The sequence below is a fragment of the Tasmannia lanceolata genome, unplaced genomic scaffold (assembly GCF_043159265.1).
Source record: "Tasmannia lanceolata isolate RefF3 unplaced genomic scaffold, GAP_Taslan_0.1 ptg000008l, whole genome shotgun sequence".
In the NCBI taxonomy this organism is placed as follows: domain Eukaryota; kingdom Viridiplantae; phylum Streptophyta; class Magnoliopsida; order Canellales; family Winteraceae; genus Tasmannia; species Tasmannia lanceolata.
Genome location: NW_027518685.1, coordinates 35,017,894 through 35,040,675, shown reverse-complemented (window position 1 = coordinate 35,040,675; position 22,782 = coordinate 35,017,894). Strand labels below are relative to the sequence as shown.

The following is a 22,782-nucleotide window of genomic DNA, read 5'->3' as shown; positions in this document are numbered from 1 at the left end:
TATTGATCCAATCTTAGCTTAAGTTTAAGAGGCATAAATAAGTATCCACACACCCTAAATGCTTAAGTGGTTGTTCTTGGGGTGTTCCAACAATTTGGAACCCTCGTAACAATCCCAACTTAGTGTAGAGTTGGAAGCCCAGAAACATGAATTGAAAATCTGGTTGACATAGGCTTCTCGGAACTCCGAGAGATTCCTCGGAGCTCCGAGCTCGGAACTCCGAGAGATTCCTCGGAGCTCCGAGAAATGGTCCAGTAGCATTTTTCCAACTTCTGTTTGTATTCCGGAACTATGAGAGAAATTCTCAGAACTCCGAGGAATTTCTCGGAACTCCGAGAAATTCTCTCGGAACTCCGAGACCACTATTTCGGGAAGAAAAAAGAGCCGTTGGTGTTTTTGCCAGAATTACCTATGCCACCAAACGGTCATATTTTGGTTCTTCTATATATATGGGCATTCTAAACTTCCCAATTATCAATCCTAACACTCTAAAAACCTATTGAAATATCCTAAGAGTGATTCAAGCTTGTTTATGCCTCTCATCCTCTAAGATTAGGATTTGGATCATTAGGCTCAAAATTTGTACATCTTCTACAAAGTTTGTAAACCCTTGTGAGGGATTTTTTGTTCTTTCTTTCTTATTCAAGAAAATTGTATTCGGGCGAGTGTTCGGAGAAGCGGAGCCCACTCTCCGTGGTGAGGATCGCCACCAAGGTTAAAGGCGGTTGGAATTGTAATCGGCACCGATCTTCGCCGAAGTTAAGAAGATCATATAGTGAAGCCATCAACGGGTTTGGTTGGTGGAGTGGAGTAGGCCTCGCGTTTTGAGGACCGAACCACTTTATCTCGGGTGCACTCTCTCTTGTCTCTTGCTCTACATTTGCATTGTACTTAGGATTTAACTTGTTGTGCTTGATTTTTCATTCTTGATCTCTTAATCTTCAAAATTGGGTTAGAAGTTTTCAAAAGCTTAAAACTTGTTAGCAACCTAATTTTACCTCCTCATTAATTGCCATACTCGGGACCACCCTTGGAATTTCACTTGGTATCATCTTGGAAAACACACATGCCCCTTGCAATTGATCAAACAAATCATCTATCCGCGGAAGTGGATATTTATTCTTTATAGTAACCTTATTCAATTCTCTGTAATCTATACATAACCTCATGATTCCATCTTTTTTCTTAACGAACAGAACTGGTGCTCCCCAAGGTGAAACACTGGGTCGCACAAAACCTTTCTCTAACAGTTCTTCTAACTGATTTTTTAATTCTTTCATTTACAAAGGTGACATACGATACGGTGCCTTAGAAATAGGCGTCGTTCCAGGAGCTATATCAACAGTAAATTCAACTTCTCTATTCGGAGGTAGACCTGGAAGGTCGTCAGGAAACTCCCTAACTACGGGGATATTCTCACTTTTTATATCATTATCATAGATCTCGACTACTGAGGTCAAGAAAGCTTCACAACCTTGTCTAAGAAGTCGACAAGCTTGCATAGCAGACAAAACTATAGGAGTCGAGTGAGCTCCACTCCCTTCAAAACAAAACTTCTCTTCTCCCGGAATTTCAAAATCCACTACCTTCTTATAGCAATCTACTAAAGCATGATGGATAGACAACCAGTCCATACCCAAAATCACATCAAAATCAGACAACTCAAGCAAGATAAGTCTGCTAACAGTTCTCTATTTCCAATTCTTACAGGATACATCTTACTGATTTGGTTGTACATATAGTAATACAAAGCATTCCCTTTTTGGAGCCAATATCTATCCATCACATATTTCTTATGAGTCTTACCCAATCACAAACTCACATGCTTCCCAAGCGTCCCCAGGTGCCTTTGAATTTATAACTGGACCCTGATCGCACGACTGATTTATGTGTTGTCAGGCGTCCCCGATACACACAAACCTATCAAGTGCTTCCTAATTGCTCCTTATCTAAATCCCCAACTCTCATAGTCAAAGTCCTTTGTTCAAATGATTCTACCTAGGACCTAAAGCCTAAACTTTGATACCACTTTCTATCACGCCCTAAACCCCACCCTGGGCGTAGGACGTGGCAGCGCCGTACACCTGCAAGACAAGTCTCTCAAATGCACAAGGCTACAAAGCAGATAACAGAAATAATCGGGCATTCCATAACTAAATATCAAAGTTCAATTTAATGCCGACCCATCAGAGTCAAATCAAATCTCACCTCTCCCCCAAGGGTCAAAGCAAAAAAAAACAATACTGTATTTACATTTTATTCAAAGTACTCACTTCCTAATGAACTGAAAACAAATAAGCTAATCTCTGAGTCAAAATCCAAATTTCAAAACTAAGCGTCCTGCTCCTCGTTAACCTCACAAGGGTCAAAACCTGAAAATGTTTTATAACCACAGTCAGCTGAAAAGCTCAGTACATAATAAAATACTACTCTAAGTACAGTCTAAGCATGCCAAGGTTTAATATGGTTCGGATATTATAGTCAAAGTAGAAGACTGAGTTCACAGCTGAATAATAGGCAAAAGGTAAATATGTGTGCATGTCAAATATGGTTCTGAATTAGAGTGCAATAAGCAATTCAATGTCTAAGTTCTGATCAAAGTCAAAGGTTTTCAGAATTCAAATGCTATGGTCAAAGGTATATGGTGTTCAGAGTTCAAATACACTTCAAAATCATCGGCATGGCCAGAAGACATGTTATTGTTTATCCACCGACAGTCCACGGTGTCAGAAGACATGTTATTGCTTATCCACCGACAGTCCACGGTGTCAGAATTAGTTCTTCAAGTTCAGATACAAGTCGACAGGGCCAGCGTTTTATCCCACTGACGGGCCAGAAGTTCCAGTGTACTACCCCCACGGTGGGTCCAGAGTTGCCAAATATTTTACCCCCATATGGCAGGGTCCAGAAACCATCCAAGCCTCCACATAAGTGTTCAGAAGGTATCAAGGGTTTATGTTCAGATAATTTTAATTATTCAGATGGTTTCAATGATTCAAAGCTCTAAACAATAGTTTCGAATGTTCAGAATTCAGAACAGATATTCATAACGGTTATTTCAAAGATTCAGGGTTCAGAACAGTTATTCCAAAGGTTCAGAGTTCAGAACAATTATTTCAGAGGTCAAAACAATTATTCCAAAGGTTCAAAGTTCAGAACAGTTATTTCAGAGGTTCAGAGGTCAGAACAGTTATTCCAAAGGTTCAAAGTTCAGAACAGTTATCTCAGAGGCTCAGATACTTCTATATATTCAAATAGTTCTAAAGATTCAAAATTCAAAACGATGGTTCCAAAGGTCTAAAGTCCAGACAGATATTCATACAATTGTTTCAAAGATTCTAAAGTAGCAGTGGGTGAAACAAAACGGCATGCTAGACTTAAAGCAAATCCCGAGGTTCAAAGGCATCAATACAGGTTTCCAAAGTCAATACTGATTCAAATGAGAAGGGTTTATAATACCAAAAGTAGTATGTTATTACGTACCTCAATGACGAAAACTTTTCCTTTTTCTTAATCACTTTAGTTTCTTGCAATTAAGAATATGGATATTCTCCATGATTTTCATTATTAATTTCTCTCCTATCGGACATATATGTCCTCATACTGACATAAGACACCCTTTGGTGTCCCTTCGGAAACGAATTGGTAAACCATCCTACAGTTCTTTTAGTATTTTGGGATTATCATCATTATAAAGTTTTCAAAATCTCTTAAAATATTTTTAATATAAAGTACTCATTTTCGGCATGTCCGTAGAGTACAAGAGCGTTGAAAACGGACAAAAAACGAATAAGTTACGAATTTCCGAAGTTTTGGAAAAATTGTCGCGCAGGACGTCTGGGAATTCCGACCATCCGGGAATCTGGACGTCCGCGGATCCATCTGTTGCCAAACTTGGTACTCACGGACGTCCGCCCCATGCGCCGACCCAGATTTCTCCGAAACACGATTTTTCACCGTTTTTGTCACTAAAACGGCCATAACCCATTCGTTTGGGGTTCAATTTGTGCAAGGTCGGATCCGATGGATTCGTATCGACGAGAGAAATCCATTAACTCAATTTCACGCTCTGAATTCGAACACACGATTTATGAAAAATCGCTAAAGATTCTTATTCGAATCTCCAAAACTCAAATTTTTGAATTCAGATTCTTATATATCGATTTTGAGTTCGTTAGAATCTTAAATCAATATCGGATACAAGAAAACTCAAGATCAACCCAAATATTCTTATTTCTAATTCATATTAATTAAAATTTTTATTTCTTTTCTCTTTTCAAACCCTTGTTTTAGGTTTCCTATATGTTCATATCGTTCTTAGATCGAAAATCTTACCTTGGTTCGCGGCTTCGACTTCGAAATCGCGATTTCCTCGGTCTTCTCCTTCTCTTTCTCTAATTTCTGTCTCTGGGGCTTAACAAAACGTTTATGGTTTGTTTAGCCACAAAAAGATGTATTTATAGGCTTTATTAGGAAGCCATAATCTGAGTCAACTTCAAACTGACAAAAACGCCCCTCTTTAAAAGAGGGAGATGAAAATTTAAAAGGGGGTATTTTGGGTATTACATCAACCCAAGGCTCGGGTTGGGTTGGGTTAGGATCTCGGATTGTGTTAGGGTTGGCCTCAACCCGACTAGAGTTGCGGCCCTACTTTGCTGCCATCGCAGCAAAGACTTTTAATAATGGTAAATATCGTAATTAGTGGCGTAGTATTTATGAAAACAGTCCTTAAGAAACATATAGTTTTGTTGGAGTGCCCATATAGAAACAACCAATGTGTTTTAAATTACTTTGAAAAGACTGACTGTCAGCAACCGTGCAACGTAAGCTTTCTATTTGGGATGGGATGGGTGTAGTTACCAACCACTAGGGGTGAGGTTTATATCAAAAACCTTGTCAAATTCTATCTTTATCTGTTTTCGTTACCCAATACTGAATCAAAACCCATGACTCTACACATCTCCCGTCATAGCAATCTAAATACAACAGAATAGTATCCTTAGTTCTGTTAAATCCTTCTTTTCTAAACCCATGAATTTACAAATTTGTTGGTATTCTAGAAATCTATGTGGTTAGATTTGTTAGATTAATCAGATCCATCATAGATATATTGATATATTATTAGAACTATAGATACTTAAATCAGATTTGATACATCTATCTATATGTTTTTTATATGAAATCACAAAATCAAACTATATTATAGCTGTTTGATCCAGATATACAACAATTAGGAACATTTTTTGCATGCCAGGGGATCAGATCATTATCATATCTGAACTTTCTTCAACCATGGCCCAGCCTTGATGGATTAAGACTGTTGGACGGTTCAGATCATCAGGCCGTTGGTTTCAAATTCTCAGACAATTCTGGACGCCCTTGAAGAACAATAAACCTGTCACAATTAGTAGTCGCATTCGAATTTTTGAATTAGGAACTAATTTTTATGTAACGGCTGTCCGTTATAACTGTACAGATGGTTTTATTAGCCTGGAAATCAGTTGACTTTCATATGTCAACACCCCTCTTTATTATAGAATCATCATTCTTAGGCTGGCACAAATGAAAGATTCAATGGCTATGTGGTTGTATGTAGAAATTTAAATAAAGTAATGCATACAAATAAACGTGCATCCCTCCAACTTTCCATCCTTTCGGAGTTGTCTCCCATGTACTTGGGCCCCCCTCCTAGAAAAGAAGCAATTCATGGAGAGATGGAGAATTTCATTAGAAGAGCCAAAATGGCCATTACCATAGTTCGAAAGAGAGCTTCACAAGGCAAGAATGCGGTGAAAGAGGAGGTGGGTTTGTTTCATCTACTCATACGTCGGTCTCTCTCGATCCCGCCCATTATTCTTATTCTTCTTCTTCTTCTTCTTCTGTTCTTGTGGTGCTCTTCCACTCTGTTATCCGTATCCATCTTCCATGTTTGTGTCTCCTCCCGAAAGCTCAATCTCCATTGCCTCACGGCCAGAACCCACGCGGATTTTGATAAAGTCATTGTGTGGAACAATTATAACAGCAATCCGCAAAACTCACAATTCGCACCCAAAGCTCCATTAGGGCACTCCTACACCAACAACTGGAGTATCCCTTTGCAAAACTCACAGCCTGCACCCAAAGCTCCCTTAGGGCACTCCTATACCAACAACAGGACTGGTAATAACAATACCAACAACAGGACTGGTAAGAACAATAACAATAGCAATAACAATCAAAAGGAAGACATGAAAGAGGACGTTGACTATGCGGTAAAGGTAGTTGAGGAACAAATGAAAGCTCTAAGATCTTCAGCATCGGGAAGAAGAAATCCGTCAAACAAAACGGCTTGTGACGGAACGGGAATCTTCGTGTATAATTTGCCCCCCAAATTTAACAAAGACCTTCTGGATCAATGCCACGAAATGCTTCCATGGATGGATTTTTGCGAGTATTTTGCAAATGATGCGATCGGCGAGCCGATTCCAAAGCTTGGCAAGGGATGGTATAATACTCACCAGTACTCACTCGAACCAATCTTCCATTCGCGGGTCTTAAAACACCATTGTAGGGTTTACAATGAGGATGAAGCCAAACTCTTCTATGTCCCTTTCTATGGCGGGCTAGACATTTTGAGATGGCATTTCAAGAATGTGACTGAAGAGGTCAAAGATTCATTAGGGTCAGACCTGGTCAAATGGCTGGAAACACAGAGTTCTTGGGCTAGGAACTCTGGGAAGGATCATGTCTTTGTTTTGGGTAAAATTTCTTGGGATTTTAGAAGGGAAAACAAAGATACTTGGGGGACCCATTTCTTAGAGCTCAATCAAATGCAAAACCCATTAAAGCTCTTGATCGAACGGAAGCCGTGGCACATCAATGACATCGGAATTCCTCATCCAACCCACTTCCACCCTCGATCTGACAAAGATATAATCCAATGGCAATCCAAGATCATCCAATCTCAACGTAAGAATCTCGTCAGCTTCGCCGGTGGGGCTCGCCCCGAAGCATCAGAGAGCATACGGTCGGTGTTGATAAAGCAATGCACAAGGAGCAGCGGGTAATGTGAAACAACCATTTAGTCCAAAAGCTTAAGCTGTTAGAGTTGGTGTTACTTAATCATTCACAATTTGACACTCCCCCTGTTGTGGCCCCTTGTTTTTGAGTTGGCATTACAAGTGAATTTTTAATATCAAGGAGTCTGGTACCATGTGAAACAACCAATTACTCCAAAGGCTTAAGCTGTTAGAGTTAGTGTTATTTAATCGTTTATACTTTGACAGGTACTGCAGTTTCATGGATTGTAATTCCGGGGAATGCACGAAGCCGGAGTCGATTATCGAGCTTTTCACGGAGTCGGAATTTTGCCTACAGCCACCGGGGGATAGCCCAACAAGGAAGTCGGTTTTCGATTCTTTGGTATCGGGTTGTATTCCGGTACTCTTCGATCCATTCACTGCATACTACCAATATCCATGGCACTTGCCGGAGGATCATCGCCGGTATTCCGTGTACATAGATAAAGAAGAAGTGAGGGAGATGAAGGTAGATGTGGTAGAGAGGCTAAGGAAGGTTTCTATAAAGGAAAGAGAGGATATGAGGAGATATATAGTCTATGAACTCATGCCAGGATTGGTATATGGAGATTTAGGTGCAGAGCTTCACAAGTTTGAGGATGCATTTGACATTTCGATAAAAAATTTGGTTGATCGTGTAAGCATATCTGATTCATAGGATTCTCATGTATTGGTTTATTAAATAAACAATCAAGAAGAAGAAGAATTGATGCGTTTTGTTTTCGTTTTTGGAGGTCACGTTCTTACATGTAGAGGTGCTGTTTATTCTAATTTTCCAAGTTTTCGGGTGTGTTTAGGGATGCAACTTGGGCCGGGCTCAACCCAAACCTGTAGGTTCAACTCTGTTTTGGCTTGGGTTGGGTTGGCATTTCGTCGGATTGGTTTGGGTTAGTGTTCCTAGAAGCCAACATTATTTAATTTTGGGTTGGTTTAGGGTTGAGGCCTTGGGCAACCCAACCCGACCCGAACCTGACCCAATCCCCTAATTTTATTGCACTTTTAAAATCTTAGGCTCATGGGCTTTTTTTTGTTATTTTATCATTAAAAATTGGGCTTTTTTGTTGTATTTTATTCTTTTTTTTGCCCAGGCCAACTCGAGCCCACTAACCCAAGCCAACCAGGTTTGGTTATGATTGAGAGATTGAAAGGTAGGTTCGGTTAGGATTGGCCCTCCTTGACTTGAGGCTCTGGTTGGGTCAGGTTTGGGTTGAGGTTTTGGGCCCCGGATTGGGCTAGGACTGGCCTCAACCCAACCCAACACAGCCCGAGTTGCACCCATAAGAGCGTTTCAAATGGAAATGGAAAGAGAGTGTTCTCCCAGTCATAAGGGAAGACTATGGAGGGTATTTTGGTAGATACGATGGCACTACTATCTTGATTTGTTAGAGGCTGCCATTATCAAGTGGCTACCATTTCGCTTGACAATTGTTCATAGATGAACACTTTCATGCATGTACAATTATAACCGATAGCGTTACAGAGGAATAGGTTCCTCATTTCAAAATTTGAACTTCAATGTGTTCTAATAATTGAAGGCCCAAATGGACCTGCTTTGTGCCCCGCAAGTGCACTCCAAATTGGGTGGCACAATGGCATGATGATCTGGACCGTCCGATGGCTCTATCCATCAATGATGGACCATTATGCCATAAAAACGAAGATCTAATAACAACCGGATCGTCTGTATTACTTGGAGAACCATAGTACTTTCCTTCCCCGGTCCACAGTGCATCTCGGTCCAACCCAGCAACAAAACTTAGCTATGGAACGAAATCCACTCTATCTAATGATTCTAGAGGGGGTAACTGTTAGAAAAAATATATGTTGAGGGTACTGTTGATTATAGAAAATAGAAACTTGTTGCTTCAAGGCGTGATATCACTTTCCTTAAGACAAGATTCGCCCCACTAGTAGTGTGCAAAGGGGATCCGCGAATTGCCTCCAAGATACAATGAAGCCTAGTAGGGAAGCCCTACCAATGTTTGATGACGCGTAGCACTAGCGGAATCAAACCCGAAATGCCCTTCCGAAATTTCAAGCCTTAGAGAAATCTCTAGATTCTGTTTCTGCAGAAAAACAGTATCTAGAATAGTAAACAAAAGAAAAACAGTATGTAGAAATACTTGGGGATTTTTGTAGGAGTGTAGAAGAGAGTGTAAAGTCTGTCAGAATTGCCAATTCGTTTTCTGTATTGAAATGACTGAATTCTGCACATTTTGTAGACCACCTGGTGTCTTTTCAGTGTGAAAAACACCTCTACAGGGCACCTTTCCAGAATGTTTGAAATCTGACCGTTAGATCGCACCCATTGATATTGAATGGTCCTGATCGATCCTAGATGTGACTGTTGGTTTGAGTAAAACCTCTCTCCAACACAGTCATCGTTAGATCAACCATCTATGGTGTGGATCGCGCCCCCTTGGCACATGACCGTTGGGGGAAGGGACACAACCCATTTGATCACACTCTTTGACCGTTGGAGTTATGGGCCCGTTGGGCCGACCATTAGGCCCGAACCGAAGCCCAACCCAACCGCCCAACCCATTCGGCTTGATGGGCCTATGAACCATTTGACCCATCCATCCGACCGGTCCACCTTCATCTTGATCCAACGGTGCAAAGTGCGTCTAAAAAAACGCCAATAAAGCGCCCTATAGCCCATTGCCCACGCCGCGTGCGCGTGTGCGAACGGTGCGTTGCACCGTCCCGCGGGTCCAACCATGGGTTCAACCCAATGTGCAATCAAACAAGTAATAGAAAAGTGTAGTGCTTTATAAGCCCTTCTCTTTCTTTTCTCTCATCCGGTACGGGACTATCTTTTCAACTACACTTCTACATCCTTTTGTAAAAGCAAATCTTTCCAAGAAAATATTTTCTTTTTCCCAAACGCTTTTGATAAAACATTTTCCAAAACACTAAAACATGCAAAACACATGATTTTGAAAATCCAAAATCACTAACAGTAACTGGCAAGGGATTTTGAAGGTCGTGAGTATTCTCACAGGCTGTTTGTGACTGTCAGTGACTTACGTTGAATTAGCGGACTTGTAAATCTTTACTAAGACACCCCTACCGGTTTATTAAATGAAAAGAAAGATGATGCATTTAAGTATGAAAACCATCAACCCTATCGGTGAAACATAGTAGATAGGGAAAACAAAGGATTCAAATGATCCAAAAGTACTAGTGACCTATGAGCAAACCGATCGCAACATGGAAATGCCAGCCTGGGCAGATAGCTTGAGTGAGCTTGATGCCTCTAATGTTTCAGGAGGTCTATCATCTTCTGACTTAACTTCCTGATTCTCTGGCTTTTCTTTGACTTTTGGTGGTTTGTTCTCAGTGGTTTGTCCTCTGTTTCTAGTGGTTTGTCCTCAATGGGAGGAGGGCTATCATCTTGTGACGTAGTCTCCTATTTCTCTGGCTCTTCCTCAACTTATGGTGGTTTGTTCTCATAGTGGACGTGGTCATCTTCCTTGATGGGAGGTGAGCTTAGACAATGCCTTCATTTGGTATGATCTCCATTTCAACCTATTCTTGAAGAATATCATCATCATCTTCAGAATCTGTCATCTTCCTCCGGGACATCTCTTCCTTTAGGAGGGAGAAATTGTTTTCTAAACTGATGTTGTTATGTTGGTTTTTCATTCTGGTCTCAATTTCTGACGGTGTTGAGATTTCTTTCATATTCTTAGGCTCCTCCTTGACTTCGATTTTTGTTGGTAATTGGTCTACACTCCTAATTTTATTTCTATTTTTGGCTTGTTGATGTCACTCTTTGGACATGATTCTAAGATGTGGCTGAAGGTTTTGCAAGCTTTGTAGAATGGTAGTTTCCATTCATAATCGATTTTCTGATCGTGAATTCTGCTTGGGGTTTGGATTGTGATTGAATCTGGGGGATTGGAACCTGCTTCAACTTCGACACAAAAACTCGCGTAATTGAGTCATGATGCCTCCGAGGTTGGGGAGTACATATACAGAGGTGATCCAATTGCGCTTGCTATCTTACTAGAGGTGATCCAATTGCGCTTGCTATCTTACTGATTTCTGTTGCATTTCAGAATTGCAAGGCTAGGCATCTTTATCCAAATTGGAAATGTTGAGAGATCCAGCCTATCTAGTGTGATATCAGGCGACCATCTGAGGATTAGAGGGCATCCAGCATAAGAACGGTCGTTTGATTCCAGAACTTGCGTACAGTCTTGGGCGGCTAAAGCGATATAGAAAGAATCCATTATGAAGAGCATACATTTGGAAATCACCCCGGAGCTTCCATTTCTCTTCCAGGTTTGTCTTCAGAGCGAGGAAGTATAGACACGGGCCAAGGAAAATACCCTACAAGGCTGTTGGCCCATCTATAGCTTGCTTCCTTCATCTCTTCTTCATCAAAGGAAATGACACCGGTTCTGTTCTCTCCCTAGTTGGGTTTTATGAATTCCAGTTACCCTTGGGGATGGATGAGGTTGTGGGAGAAGAGGGCACTCCATGGTCGTATGGTCCCCCGCTCTCTGTTTTCTTCAACTAACTTTTTTCCAAGAGTGTTTTTACTAATATGGAAGATGGGGTAGTTTGGGGCGCTTGAGACTGCTGCTGCCTTTTCAAGGCTCGATTTTTTCAAGAAATTCCATTTTCCATATTTCTCTTGTCCGTTCTCAATTTTGTCTTTATTGCAGATTTCCTATTTTTGTGGAGAGTTGATTTCTTCCAAATGTCAATCAGGGTTTGGGTGCCCCGAAATTTCCATTTGTGGGGTCATCTTCAATCTCTTGCTGTTGTTAGGAGATTTAGGGGAGAGCTTCCCTTCTAGGAAATCAGCGAAGGTGGGACCGGTGTGGGGATTTCTCCTCTTGATGGGGTCGTGGCCCTTCTCCATTTGCCTCTTTTGATGAGGAGACATTGGAGACTGCGAGATTTGGTCATCTCCTTCAGCCTTTGAAGCCTCTCTGCAATTTCAGGGGTGGAGACTTCCATCTTTTGCTCAATGAATTTTCTTAGCATTCACGGTCAGCCTCCCAGAGAGCCTGAGATCTTGTTTTTTTATTTCTTTTTTTTTCTTCTTCCTAGAAGAGCTCTGATCTTTTGGTAGTGATTCCTTCTTTTTTTTCTCCATCTCTGCTCTAGCCAACCCTAGATAACCACTACTACAGAGAAACCCTAAAACCAAAGACATAAAGGGTTACCTTACTGGAGATCTTCAAATGGAAGAGGATGGCTGTAGATCTTCGCCCAAAACCAAGTGGTATGGTCTCTGTCTGATGGTTGCTTGCGAGGAGGAAGGACGTTGCACTAATCTTTTCTTTCTGACGTTGCCCAGCCTTTCCCCCCTACTCTTCTTGAGGGTTTATTTTCTTCCAAAAAGAGCCTTAATTTAGGCTTTTTTTGGTTGCATGTGTAAGCCGGAAGGCTATCAATCACCAATGTTTTGATTGTAAATAAACCCATATTGATTATGTCAAGTTGTTTGCATATGAGATGAATAGGTTTGATACACCGAAGGCAAGCAAGAAACCCATATTGATTATGTCAAGTTGTTTGCATATGAGATGAATAGGTTTGATACACCGAAGGCAAGCAAGACAAGTGGACGTACAAGCGACCTATGGAATTGCATCGCACACATCTTGAAGGTCAAATGAAGTCAAGAAGAGGAAGATTAAAGACTCAAGAAGCCCAAAAAGATAAGTTGTTATTCATGAAGCTTAGTTTGTATGATTTCTCTTGGTTGATTTTGATTATGGCACTTAGGGAAGTTAAAATGGACTTAGACATTTCTAGGAAGCACACTCCCTATAGTAGACTCAAGTCCGTAATGAATTTCCTCGAAGAAATGTGTATTTAAGTGTTCAGAGGAATTACGGTCGTCCGGCATATGTGCGGACGTCCGTCTGCACCTCAAAAATATAACCGAGGAAAATACGGACGTCCGGGACATTTGCGGACGTCCGTCTGAACATTTGATTTTCAAATGAAATAACCGAGAAGAATGCGGTCGTCCGGGAAACTGGCGGACGTCCGTCTGAACATGAAGCTTTTGACAAAAAAATGTAATACCCGGTAAAAATAATAGTTATTATGCATAAAAACTACACATGTTACTATTCCCCTCAGTTTTTCCTATAAATAGAGCAGCCAGGAAAAGAAAAGAAAGAAAGAGAAAGAAAAGGGAGGAGGAGAGGGAGAAGAAGGAAAAGGCTGGGAGATCACTTCTCCATGATCGTTGTCATCTTCAAGGTCATGCATCTTCAAATTCCCACTTCTCAGGTTTGATAAGGCAGGTGATAACTAGACTCGACTGGTATCTTTTCTCAATGAAAGTGATGGGGATATGATTATATGTTGTTTTATTCAGATATTTCTTATTTGTTTTACTTCGAACATTCATTGTTTACATTTGAAAAATATCAAATCATATTTGTTTCAAAATGATGAACCTAGTCAATCTCCTCAGATGTAAAAAGGTTTTAAATATGTCATACTTGGGATTTTTGTAAATTCAAGATGTACTTTGCCCGTAGCGATCCGTGCAGTAAAAATCTGGGTCGTTACAGTTGGTATCAAACCTGTATCTCCTCTAGTAGAGTGTGTTGGTCCCACACCGGAAGCGGAGAGAAAAAGTTCTTGGGCTATTTGTGTAGATCCCCACCTTCCTTGTGTAGAGGCATCTTCTGCGGAAAGACAAAACCAGGATGGCTGCAGTCTAGAACCAGACAATATCAGAGTCAGCAAATTTAGTCTGTGAGGAGCCTGGTTGTACGAGTCTTGGGTATGTCTTAGGAAAGGGATTAGATAGATGAAACATAGACAATCGATCGAGCTTGAAATATATCTAATCCTCTGTGTGTTCGCCTTACAGATGCAGAATGAAACCATTGCTTGTTGTTACGATTAGGGTAGAACCATTTTCTCCTGAGAGTATGGAGAGAGGAATTTCAGGGACAAAATTCTTTTAAGGGGATAAAATGTAATACCTGGTAAAAATAATAGTTATTATGCATAAAACTATTCATATGTTACTATTCCCCTCAGTTTTTCCTATAAATAGAGCAGCCAGGAAGAGAAAATGAAGAAAGAGAAAGAAAAGGGAGGAGGAGAGGGAGAAGGAAAAGGCTGGGAGATCACTTCTCCATGATCATTGTCATCTTCAAGGTCAAGCATCTTCAAATTCCCACTTCTCAGGTTTGATAAGGCAAGTGATAGCTAGACTCGACTGGTATCTTTTCTCAATGGAAAGTGATGGGAATATGATTATATGTTGTTTTATTCATATATTTCTTATCTGTTTTACTTCTAACATTCATTGTTTACATTTGAAAAATATCAAATCATATTTGTTTCAAAATGATGAAATGTGTTTCATTCTGAAAAATGAAATGAAATATTGGATTTCATATGCACAAAAAGTTTGAACGAAAATGAGAAATGAAATGAATGGAAGAGGTCAATGTGCGATAGTCTCTCTCGTGTGACGTGTTTGTACCTCTGAGCCGTCGACTTACCCAAAAGCGAAAGCGGGCCAAGTCCAAAGCGGACAATACGAGGGTGAGGCGGATCGTTAAAGGAAACTTCTTCAGAAATAGAAACAGTTGGAAACCATTGGGCTTTAAATGATTTGTTTTACTATCTGGTTAAATTATTTCTATAAAAAAATCCTATTAGTATTAGTTTTAAATTCATATTATGTTCTATACAAAATACTGCATATTTTTATAGAACTGTCTCTTCTTATTGATTTCAGCTACTTGTCAAAGCTTCTATATACCTGCTCTCCTAACCCACTTTTTCCCACAAGGATTTGAAAATTTCGATGCGGGAGTATTTGTCAATGAGGAACCTTAGTTATGAGAAGTGTGAAAACAACTTGGGAAAATACGGAAATGACGAACCTAGTCAATCTCCTCAGATGTAAAGGTTTTAAATATGTCATACTTGGGATTTTTGTTAATTCATGATGTACTTTGCCCGTAGCAATCCGTGCAGTAAAAATCTGGGTCGTTACAAAAAATAACTGAAATAATCGTGGTCGTCTGGTATATGGCAGACGTCCAAAGACAGACTTTGGCACGTGTCTGGAATTTAAAACAGCTACTTTTGGCGGACATGGGATTTCGTCCACGACGCGTTTGAAAGCAAAAAAATAGGGTTTTATGTCTTTTGGTATAAAGACATCTTTTGGAAACCCTAATACACATCTCTTGCATTCTAAAAACCCTAGCCACCTTCTTGCAAAACTTAGAACTCTCACCAACCTTATTTTTCATTGAATGTGAGACTTACCTTCATTTAATTCTCTCTAGTGCCATTACATTTAATCTTCCAGGAGAGAATATTTAGGGTTTACATTTTGGGTGAAGCAAGACTAATTATTGTACCATTACATTTGTATATGCCTATTAAATAAGCTTGAGAGCATTTATTTTTCTTTCAACCATTGTAAGAGAAGGGTTGCTACCCTTGTTGAGTTTAAAGACTCAGTGAGTTTAAAGACTCGGTACTTGTAAGGAGCCTTGAAGCCGGACGTTGTGTGACCTTCGGATAGTGGATATCCTTGAGTGCGACCTCAAGAAGAGTGGAGTAGATCTCTTGAGTAGACCAAACCATTATAAATCTTGGTGTTCGTGTGGTGTGCCATCTATTCTCTCTCTATCATCTTAACCTCTATCTCTTACAGGCACTTGTTAGATAGCGTTAAAAGAAGAATTATTTAAAACAAGAGTTTCAAAGTCATTAAGTTTTCATTTTTTAGAAAAAAAAACAAAAAAACCCTAATTCACCCCCCTCTTAGGTTGCCTAGTATATTTTCACTTGGTATCAAAGCTTTGGACACTTAATATAGGATTTTGAGTGTTCAAAATCTTACAAGAGTAAAAGATCATGGCAACCTCTCAAGGAAATGTCGAAGGACAATCCGTAACCATACCACCTTATTTCAATGGTTCAAACTATGGTTATTGGAAAACTAGAATGACTTTCCTTCTTCAATCACATGACTATGAGATGTGGGAACTAATCGAAGATGGATATATTCATCCCACAACAATTAGAAGTGAGTGGTCGGCCGCTCAAAAGAAGATAGCCGCGTTAAATGCCAAAGGAGTAAACACAATTTTTTGTGCATTATCTCCTGGGGAATTTAATCGAGTCTCCAATTGTAAGATGGCCAAAGAAATTTGGACCACCCTCGAAACTACTCACGAGGGAACCACTCAAGTTAAAAAGATAAAAATAAATCTTCTTTTTGGTGATTTTGAAGCTTTTAAAATGAAAAATGATGAATCTATTTCCGAAATGTATACCCACTTCACTAACATTGTCAATGAGTTGGAAGGATTAGGTAAAACCTATACAAATGAAGAAATTGTGAACAAGCTACTTAGATCACTTCCTACTTCTTGGGATTCAAAAATTACCGCTATTGAAGAAGCAAATAATCTTGACACCATCCTCTTGGAAGAACTCGTTAGGTCTCTTATTACCCACGAGATGAAGATGAAAAAGAGAACGGATCAACAAGGCCACAAGGACGACTCAAACAAGAAAGGTGTCGCCTTCAAGGCCAATGCAGATAGTAAAAGCTAGAGCGAACGAGAAAATTTTCAAAACCTAGGAGAAGGTTTAGCTCTCCTCACAAAGAAGTTCCGCCACTTTTCAAGGAGAAAGAAGGGAGGCTTCAAGAAAGATAAGCCATCATGGAGAGAAAGACATGCAAAAGAAGATGATCCTCTAAGGTGCTACAAGTAAAAGAAAGTCGGGCACATCCGACCAAATTGCTCTCTAAACAAACAAGAGGAGAATTCAAGAAAGAAAAAGAAGGAAAAAGACAAGAGCTTCAGTGCAACTTTGGACGGCCTTAGTTGCTCATCCGCAAGCGAGTCAATCGAAGAAGAAGAGCTTAATGTATGCTTAATGGCACTTGAATCCCATGAGGAAGAGGTATATATCGAACCCCTTAGTTCCGAAAATGAATCAATTGAAAATGAAAATGATATTGACAAACCTTTACATATGATGAACTCTTTGAGGCTTGTGAAAAGTTTCAAGAAGGCCTCCTTCTTGAAGTTTCAAAAATCGAGAATCTAAAGAGTTCACTCGAGAAAATTACAAAAGAGTTTGAAATTTTAACAAGGGAACGAGATCTTCTCGCCTATGAAAACAACTCTTTGAATCAAATGATTGACAATCTTGTTTTGAAAAACAAGGAATTGAAAGAAGAAAATGAAAAGATATATGAAGACAATGAAAAACTCTATCTTAAAAATAAAGAATTGAAACATGAAAACGATAAGTTCCATCTAAAGTTCTCATGTGGAAAATAAGCTTGATGAAATTCTTGAGAAGAACTTTTCCAATGGAATGGACGGTTTGGGATACCAATCATTCCAAAAGAAAGAATCTCACAAGAACGAGTTTGTCCAACCGTGCAAACAAAAGAGAAACTTAGAGTCAAATATAAAGTCTAACTCTTTTGTTCCTACGTGTCATTATTGTGGAAAAGTTGGACACCACAACTATGATTGTAGAGTAAGAAAGCAAATAAATGTAAAGTATGTATAGGTAAGAAAAGATGGGTTGTATGATACTAACATTGAAGGACCCAAGAGAACTTGGGTACCTAAGTATAAAACATGAACTTTGTCTTGTAGATTTTTTTGAAAGGAAATATCAACACCGACAAATGGTACTTGGATAGCGGATGCTAAAGACATATGACGGGAGATGCCTCCAAGTTTTCATACATAACTATGGGAAACCAAGGTAAGGTTACCTTCGGCGACGACAAGAAAGGAAAGATCATCGGTGAAAGTACAATTACTTTTAAAGATATTACTATATCCAATATTTTGCTTGTTGATGGTTTGCCTATGAATTTGCTTAACATTAGCCAACTTTGTGATGTTGGTAATGAGGTCACATTTAGAAATAATAAATTCATTGTCAAAGGCACACACAGTAACAAAGTTAGTTTCATTGCCACAAGAAACAATAATGTTTACACTCTTGCACTAGAAGAACTTACAACACAAAATGTCAAATGTCTCTCTTCTATTGATAATAACTCATGGACTTGGCATACTATTGCAATAAAGAAATAGTCAATGGTTTGCCTAAGCTCAAGTACACAAATAATCATGTTTGTAGAGCTTGTAGAAAAGGAAAACAAGCCAAAGACTCTTTTAAACCCAAAAGTGTTATGTCTACCACTAGACCTCTACAACTTCTTCATATGGATCTCTTTGGTCCTATGAAAACTTGTAGCATTGGTAGGAAGAGATATGTATATGTTGTTGATGATTTCTCTAGATGTACATGGGTTATGTTTTTGAGTAGTAAAGATGAAACTTTTCAAATATTTTTCAAACTGTGCAATAAAGTTCAAAATGAAAAAGGAACTTCTATAACATCTATAAGAAGTGATCATAGAACCGAGTTTGAAAACATTGTGGGATTGATCATAATTTCTCTACACCTAGAACTCCTCAACAAAATGGTATAGTGGAGAGGAAAAATAAAATTATTCAAGAGATGGCAAAAACTATGTTAAATGATTATAGCACCCCTAGAAACTTTTGGGCCGAAACTGTTAACAAGGCATGCTATGTCATTAATAGAGTCCTCATAAGACCAAAACTCTTAAGACTCCATATGAGCTTTGGAAAGGGAGAAAACCTAACATAAGTCACTTCAAAGTTTTTGGTTGTAAATGCTATATTCTAAATATCAAGGACAATCTTCATAAATTCAACCCAAAGTCGGATGATGGGATTTTTCTTGGATATTCTAACCGAAGTAAAGCATATAGAGTTTACAACAAAAGAACCTTGATTGTTGAAGAAGCTATTCATGTAAAATTTGATGAATCTCAAGACCCTAAATCAATAGTTAATGATGATTAAGAAGAAGATCCTCAAAACTCTCTAGAGAACAATGAAACTAAAGATATAACAAAGAAACTAGAGGAAGTTAGTCTTGAAAATGAAGAAGTAATTGAAGAAGAGGAAGAAGAAATCTTGATTAATAAGGGAAAAAGAATTATGAAAAGTCATCCTAATTCACAAATATTAGGTGATCCCTCTCAAGAAATCAAAACTAGAGCATATATGTGGAGAATTTGCTTTTATATCACATATTGAACCTAAAAGGCCGAACATAATGAATTTTGGATGATTGATATGCAAGAGAAACTCAACCAATTCGAAAGAAACAAGGTTTGGAAGTTGGTTCATAGGCCTAACAATTAATCCGTCATCGGCATTAGATGGGTGTCTAGAAATAAACTTGATGAACATGGAAATATCTCAAGAAACAAAGCAAGACTTGTTGCTTAAGGATACAACCAAGAAGAGTGCATCGATTATGATAAAACCTTTGCCCCGGTTGCTAGACTAGAAGCTAAAAGAATGCTCCTTGCCTTTGCATGTCATAAGGGATTTAAACTTTATCAAATGGATGTTAAAAGTGCATTTTTGAATGGTTATATAATGGAAAAAGTGTATGTTGAACAACCCCCTGACTTTGAAAATTTTAAATATCCTAATCATGTTTACAAATTGGATAAAGCATTATATGGTTTAAAGCAAGCTCCTAGAGCTTGGTATAAAATATTAACATCTTTTTTGTTAAACAAAGGTTTTGAAACTGGAAAAGTTGATAAAACACTTTTCGTCGAAAGAAAGAATGATGATATGTTAATTGTGCAAATTTATGTTGATGATACTATCTTTGGTGCAACAAATGAAAGGATGTGTGATGTGTTTTCCCAATGCATGAAAAATGAATTTGAAATGAGTATGATGGGTGAGCTTAAATTCTTTCTTGGTCTTCAAATACTTGAACAATGGTATTTTCATTAACAAAGAAAAATATACGTATGAACTTTTGAAAAGATTTGGCATGAATACATCTCCTATGAAACCCATGCACATCTTCAAAACTATCTAAGGAAGATAGTAGTTCTATGGTTGACCAAAATAAATATAGAGGTATGATTGGTAGCCTCTTGTATTTGACTGCTAGTAGACCTGACATCATGTTTAGTGTTTGCTTGTGTGCATGATTTCAATCGGACCCAAGAGAGTCCCATTTGTTTGCAGTCAAAAGAATTTTCAAGTCTTTGAGAGGAACTCCCTCATTTGGTATATGGTATGGAAATTCTGATTCATTTGACCTAGAGGGCTACTCCGATGTCGACTTTGCCGGTTGCCGAGTAGATAGGAAAAGCACAAGTGGAACATGTCAGTTTCTTGGGAGATCACTAGTCTCCTAGTTTAGCAAGAAACAAAACTCTGTTGCTCTATCTACTACTGAGGCCGAGTATATTGCGGCTGGAGCTTGTTATGCACAAGTTCTTTGGATGAAAAACACATTATTGGATTATGGTTTGAACATCAAATGTGTACCTATTCATTGTGATAACACTAGTGCTATTAATCTCACAAAAAGTCCAATTCAACATTCAAGAACTACGCACATTGAGATTAGACATCATTTTCTGAGAGTCACTCTAAAAAAGGAGACATATCAATTGAATATAATCACACAAATGATCAACTAGTGGATATCTTCACAAAACCCCTGAATGAAGATCGCTTTTGTGATATCCGTAGTGGTTTGAACATTTGGAGTATGTCTCAAGTGTTGGAATTTAATAGTCATCATTAAAATATGTGTGGGTGGCAAGTATCCTTGGCTATTATGTGTGGTCATTGTGTGCATAGATGCTTATTTCTATGAATTACTCATTTCACACACCACTAGATGCTTTGGGCTATTCAAAAAGTGCAATTATTGGCCCAAAATTGAACCAAAACGGTTGAGATCATTAAATTTGTGTTTTCTGGGCGGATGGACGAACGTCGTCTCCCGGACGTCCGGGACAAGGTGCGTTCAGCGGTTTAACCCATTTTCATATTTCACTTTCACTTTTACTCTTTTCTCTTCTTCTCTCCCATTTTCACTTCATCCGGCGATTGCTTCCTCCGGCGAGCCTTCCTCCGGCAAGCATTCCTCTGGCGTGCATTTCTCTGACTTTTCTTCAAGTTTTTTCATTCTCTTTGTTCTATATTCGTCTCACGATGCCTAAATCTCGCACCGTTCAAGGCGAGGGTTCTTCTCGAGGAAGAAACAAAGGGAAGCATGCTCGTGATCAAGATCGATCTCCATCTCCTCCTTCGCGGCCTCCTCAAACGTACTCCGAACTCATGATTCAACAAATCCCCAAGCGGAAGATTCTTAGCATGCGCCAAGTCGACACGGAACCCTACGAGCGATTTCCTCTTGTCACTGACTTCACTACCCTTGGATGGGAAGGTATTCTCACCTACGAAGGTCCTTGGTGCGCATACCCCTCTCTAGTTCATGAATTTTATACAAATCTTCGTGTCTCTCTTGAAAACAATACCCTCCCTACCAAAGTTTGTCACAAAAATGTTACATTTACACTTGACGAGTTTGCCAATGTTTTTGAACTTTCAAATGATGACGCTCAAGTTTATTTTTGGCCAAATGACGACATTGATTCTACCGGTATTCCATCTCTCACCGTGTATTCTGGCATTTGCAATGCCTATGATCCATCCCCTCCAGTCAAGACCCACGACCTTTCTGAGACTGCCCGTATCTATAATTTGATCATTTACAGTAATATCACCCCTCGGGCTGGGTGTAAAGATGAGGTACGCCCTCTCGAGGCATTTCTTACGTTTGCTCTACTTACTAACACCCCCGTCAGTCTCGCCTATGTCATTTTCTGACATATGACAAAGATTCCTACCAAATCTCACACTCATCTGCCCTATGGTCTTCTTCTAAACCGTCTATTTCAATTTCTTGACATCCCTCTTGAAAATGTGAAGTAATCTCCTACCACTGTGGACATTGATCAGACTACTCTTCGTCGAATACGCATTCCTCAATTCATAGAAAACCCCCCTGCACATGTTGACACCGATGTCCCTGAGGACAGTGCCGATGAGGCAGCTGAGGATGCTCCTACTGCTGATCCAGTTCCTCCACCTTCATTCTCATACACTGGTGGTCCCGCTCCTCCTACCTTCACAGGTACTGCACGCGATTTTGATATCCTCTACCGTGGTCTCCAGGGTTCTTTCGCTCATCACTTTGATAGGCTCCAACACTCTGTGGAGCAATTTCGACTGGAGAAGAAGGCACATTATGATACTCTTTATGGATCCATGGCTACCCTTTCCGGCTCTCTCGCGGATCTGTCGATTGATGTGTCGCACATTCATGAGGATTTCACTGTGTTCCAGGAACGCTTTGGTGCCACACCACCACCGCCACCAGAAGACTAGGACTTCAAGTCCTATTGCATCTTTTTTATATGCCTGCACTTTAGTTTTATACTTTTATCTACTCTGGCATGTATTATTCAGGTTTCTAGACTACTCTTTTTCAGCACCGCACTTGATACTTGCTTTGGGGCTTTCTAGCTCCTTATTTTGGTTACTATGGCTTGGTTGTTTAATGCCATAGTCTAGACATACTTTTATTGTGTTATGGTATGTCTTGGATGATTTAGATATCGATGTGATGCCAGTAGCATGGTATGAACACTATATAGTCGATATGTTCATGTTTGAACTTGATGGATGGTATGCACTCTTTTACGTGCTTTGGCGTACTTGAATATCCTTTGGATCTTTACTTGGATATCCTCACTTGTAATCATAAACTTGTTGCTTCTCTCAATGCCATGAGTGTTATA

At 39.4% G+C, this 22,782-nt stretch overlaps 1 protein-coding gene across 1 annotated transcript; it reads left to right on the top strand.

Annotated features, from left to right (window-relative positions):
- Positions 1–5,612: 5,612 nt before the first annotated feature.
- On the top strand, positions 5,613–7,716 carry LOC143882917 (putative xyloglucan galactosyltransferase GT20). Its single transcript, XM_077386296.1, has 2 exons — positions 5,613–7,042; positions 7,266–7,716. Exons 1-2 carry the CDS (start codon positions 5,613–5,615, stop codon positions 7,714–7,716), a joined length of 1,881 nt encoding a protein of 626 aa, XP_077242411.1.
- Positions 7,717–22,782: the final 15,066 nt, after the last annotated feature.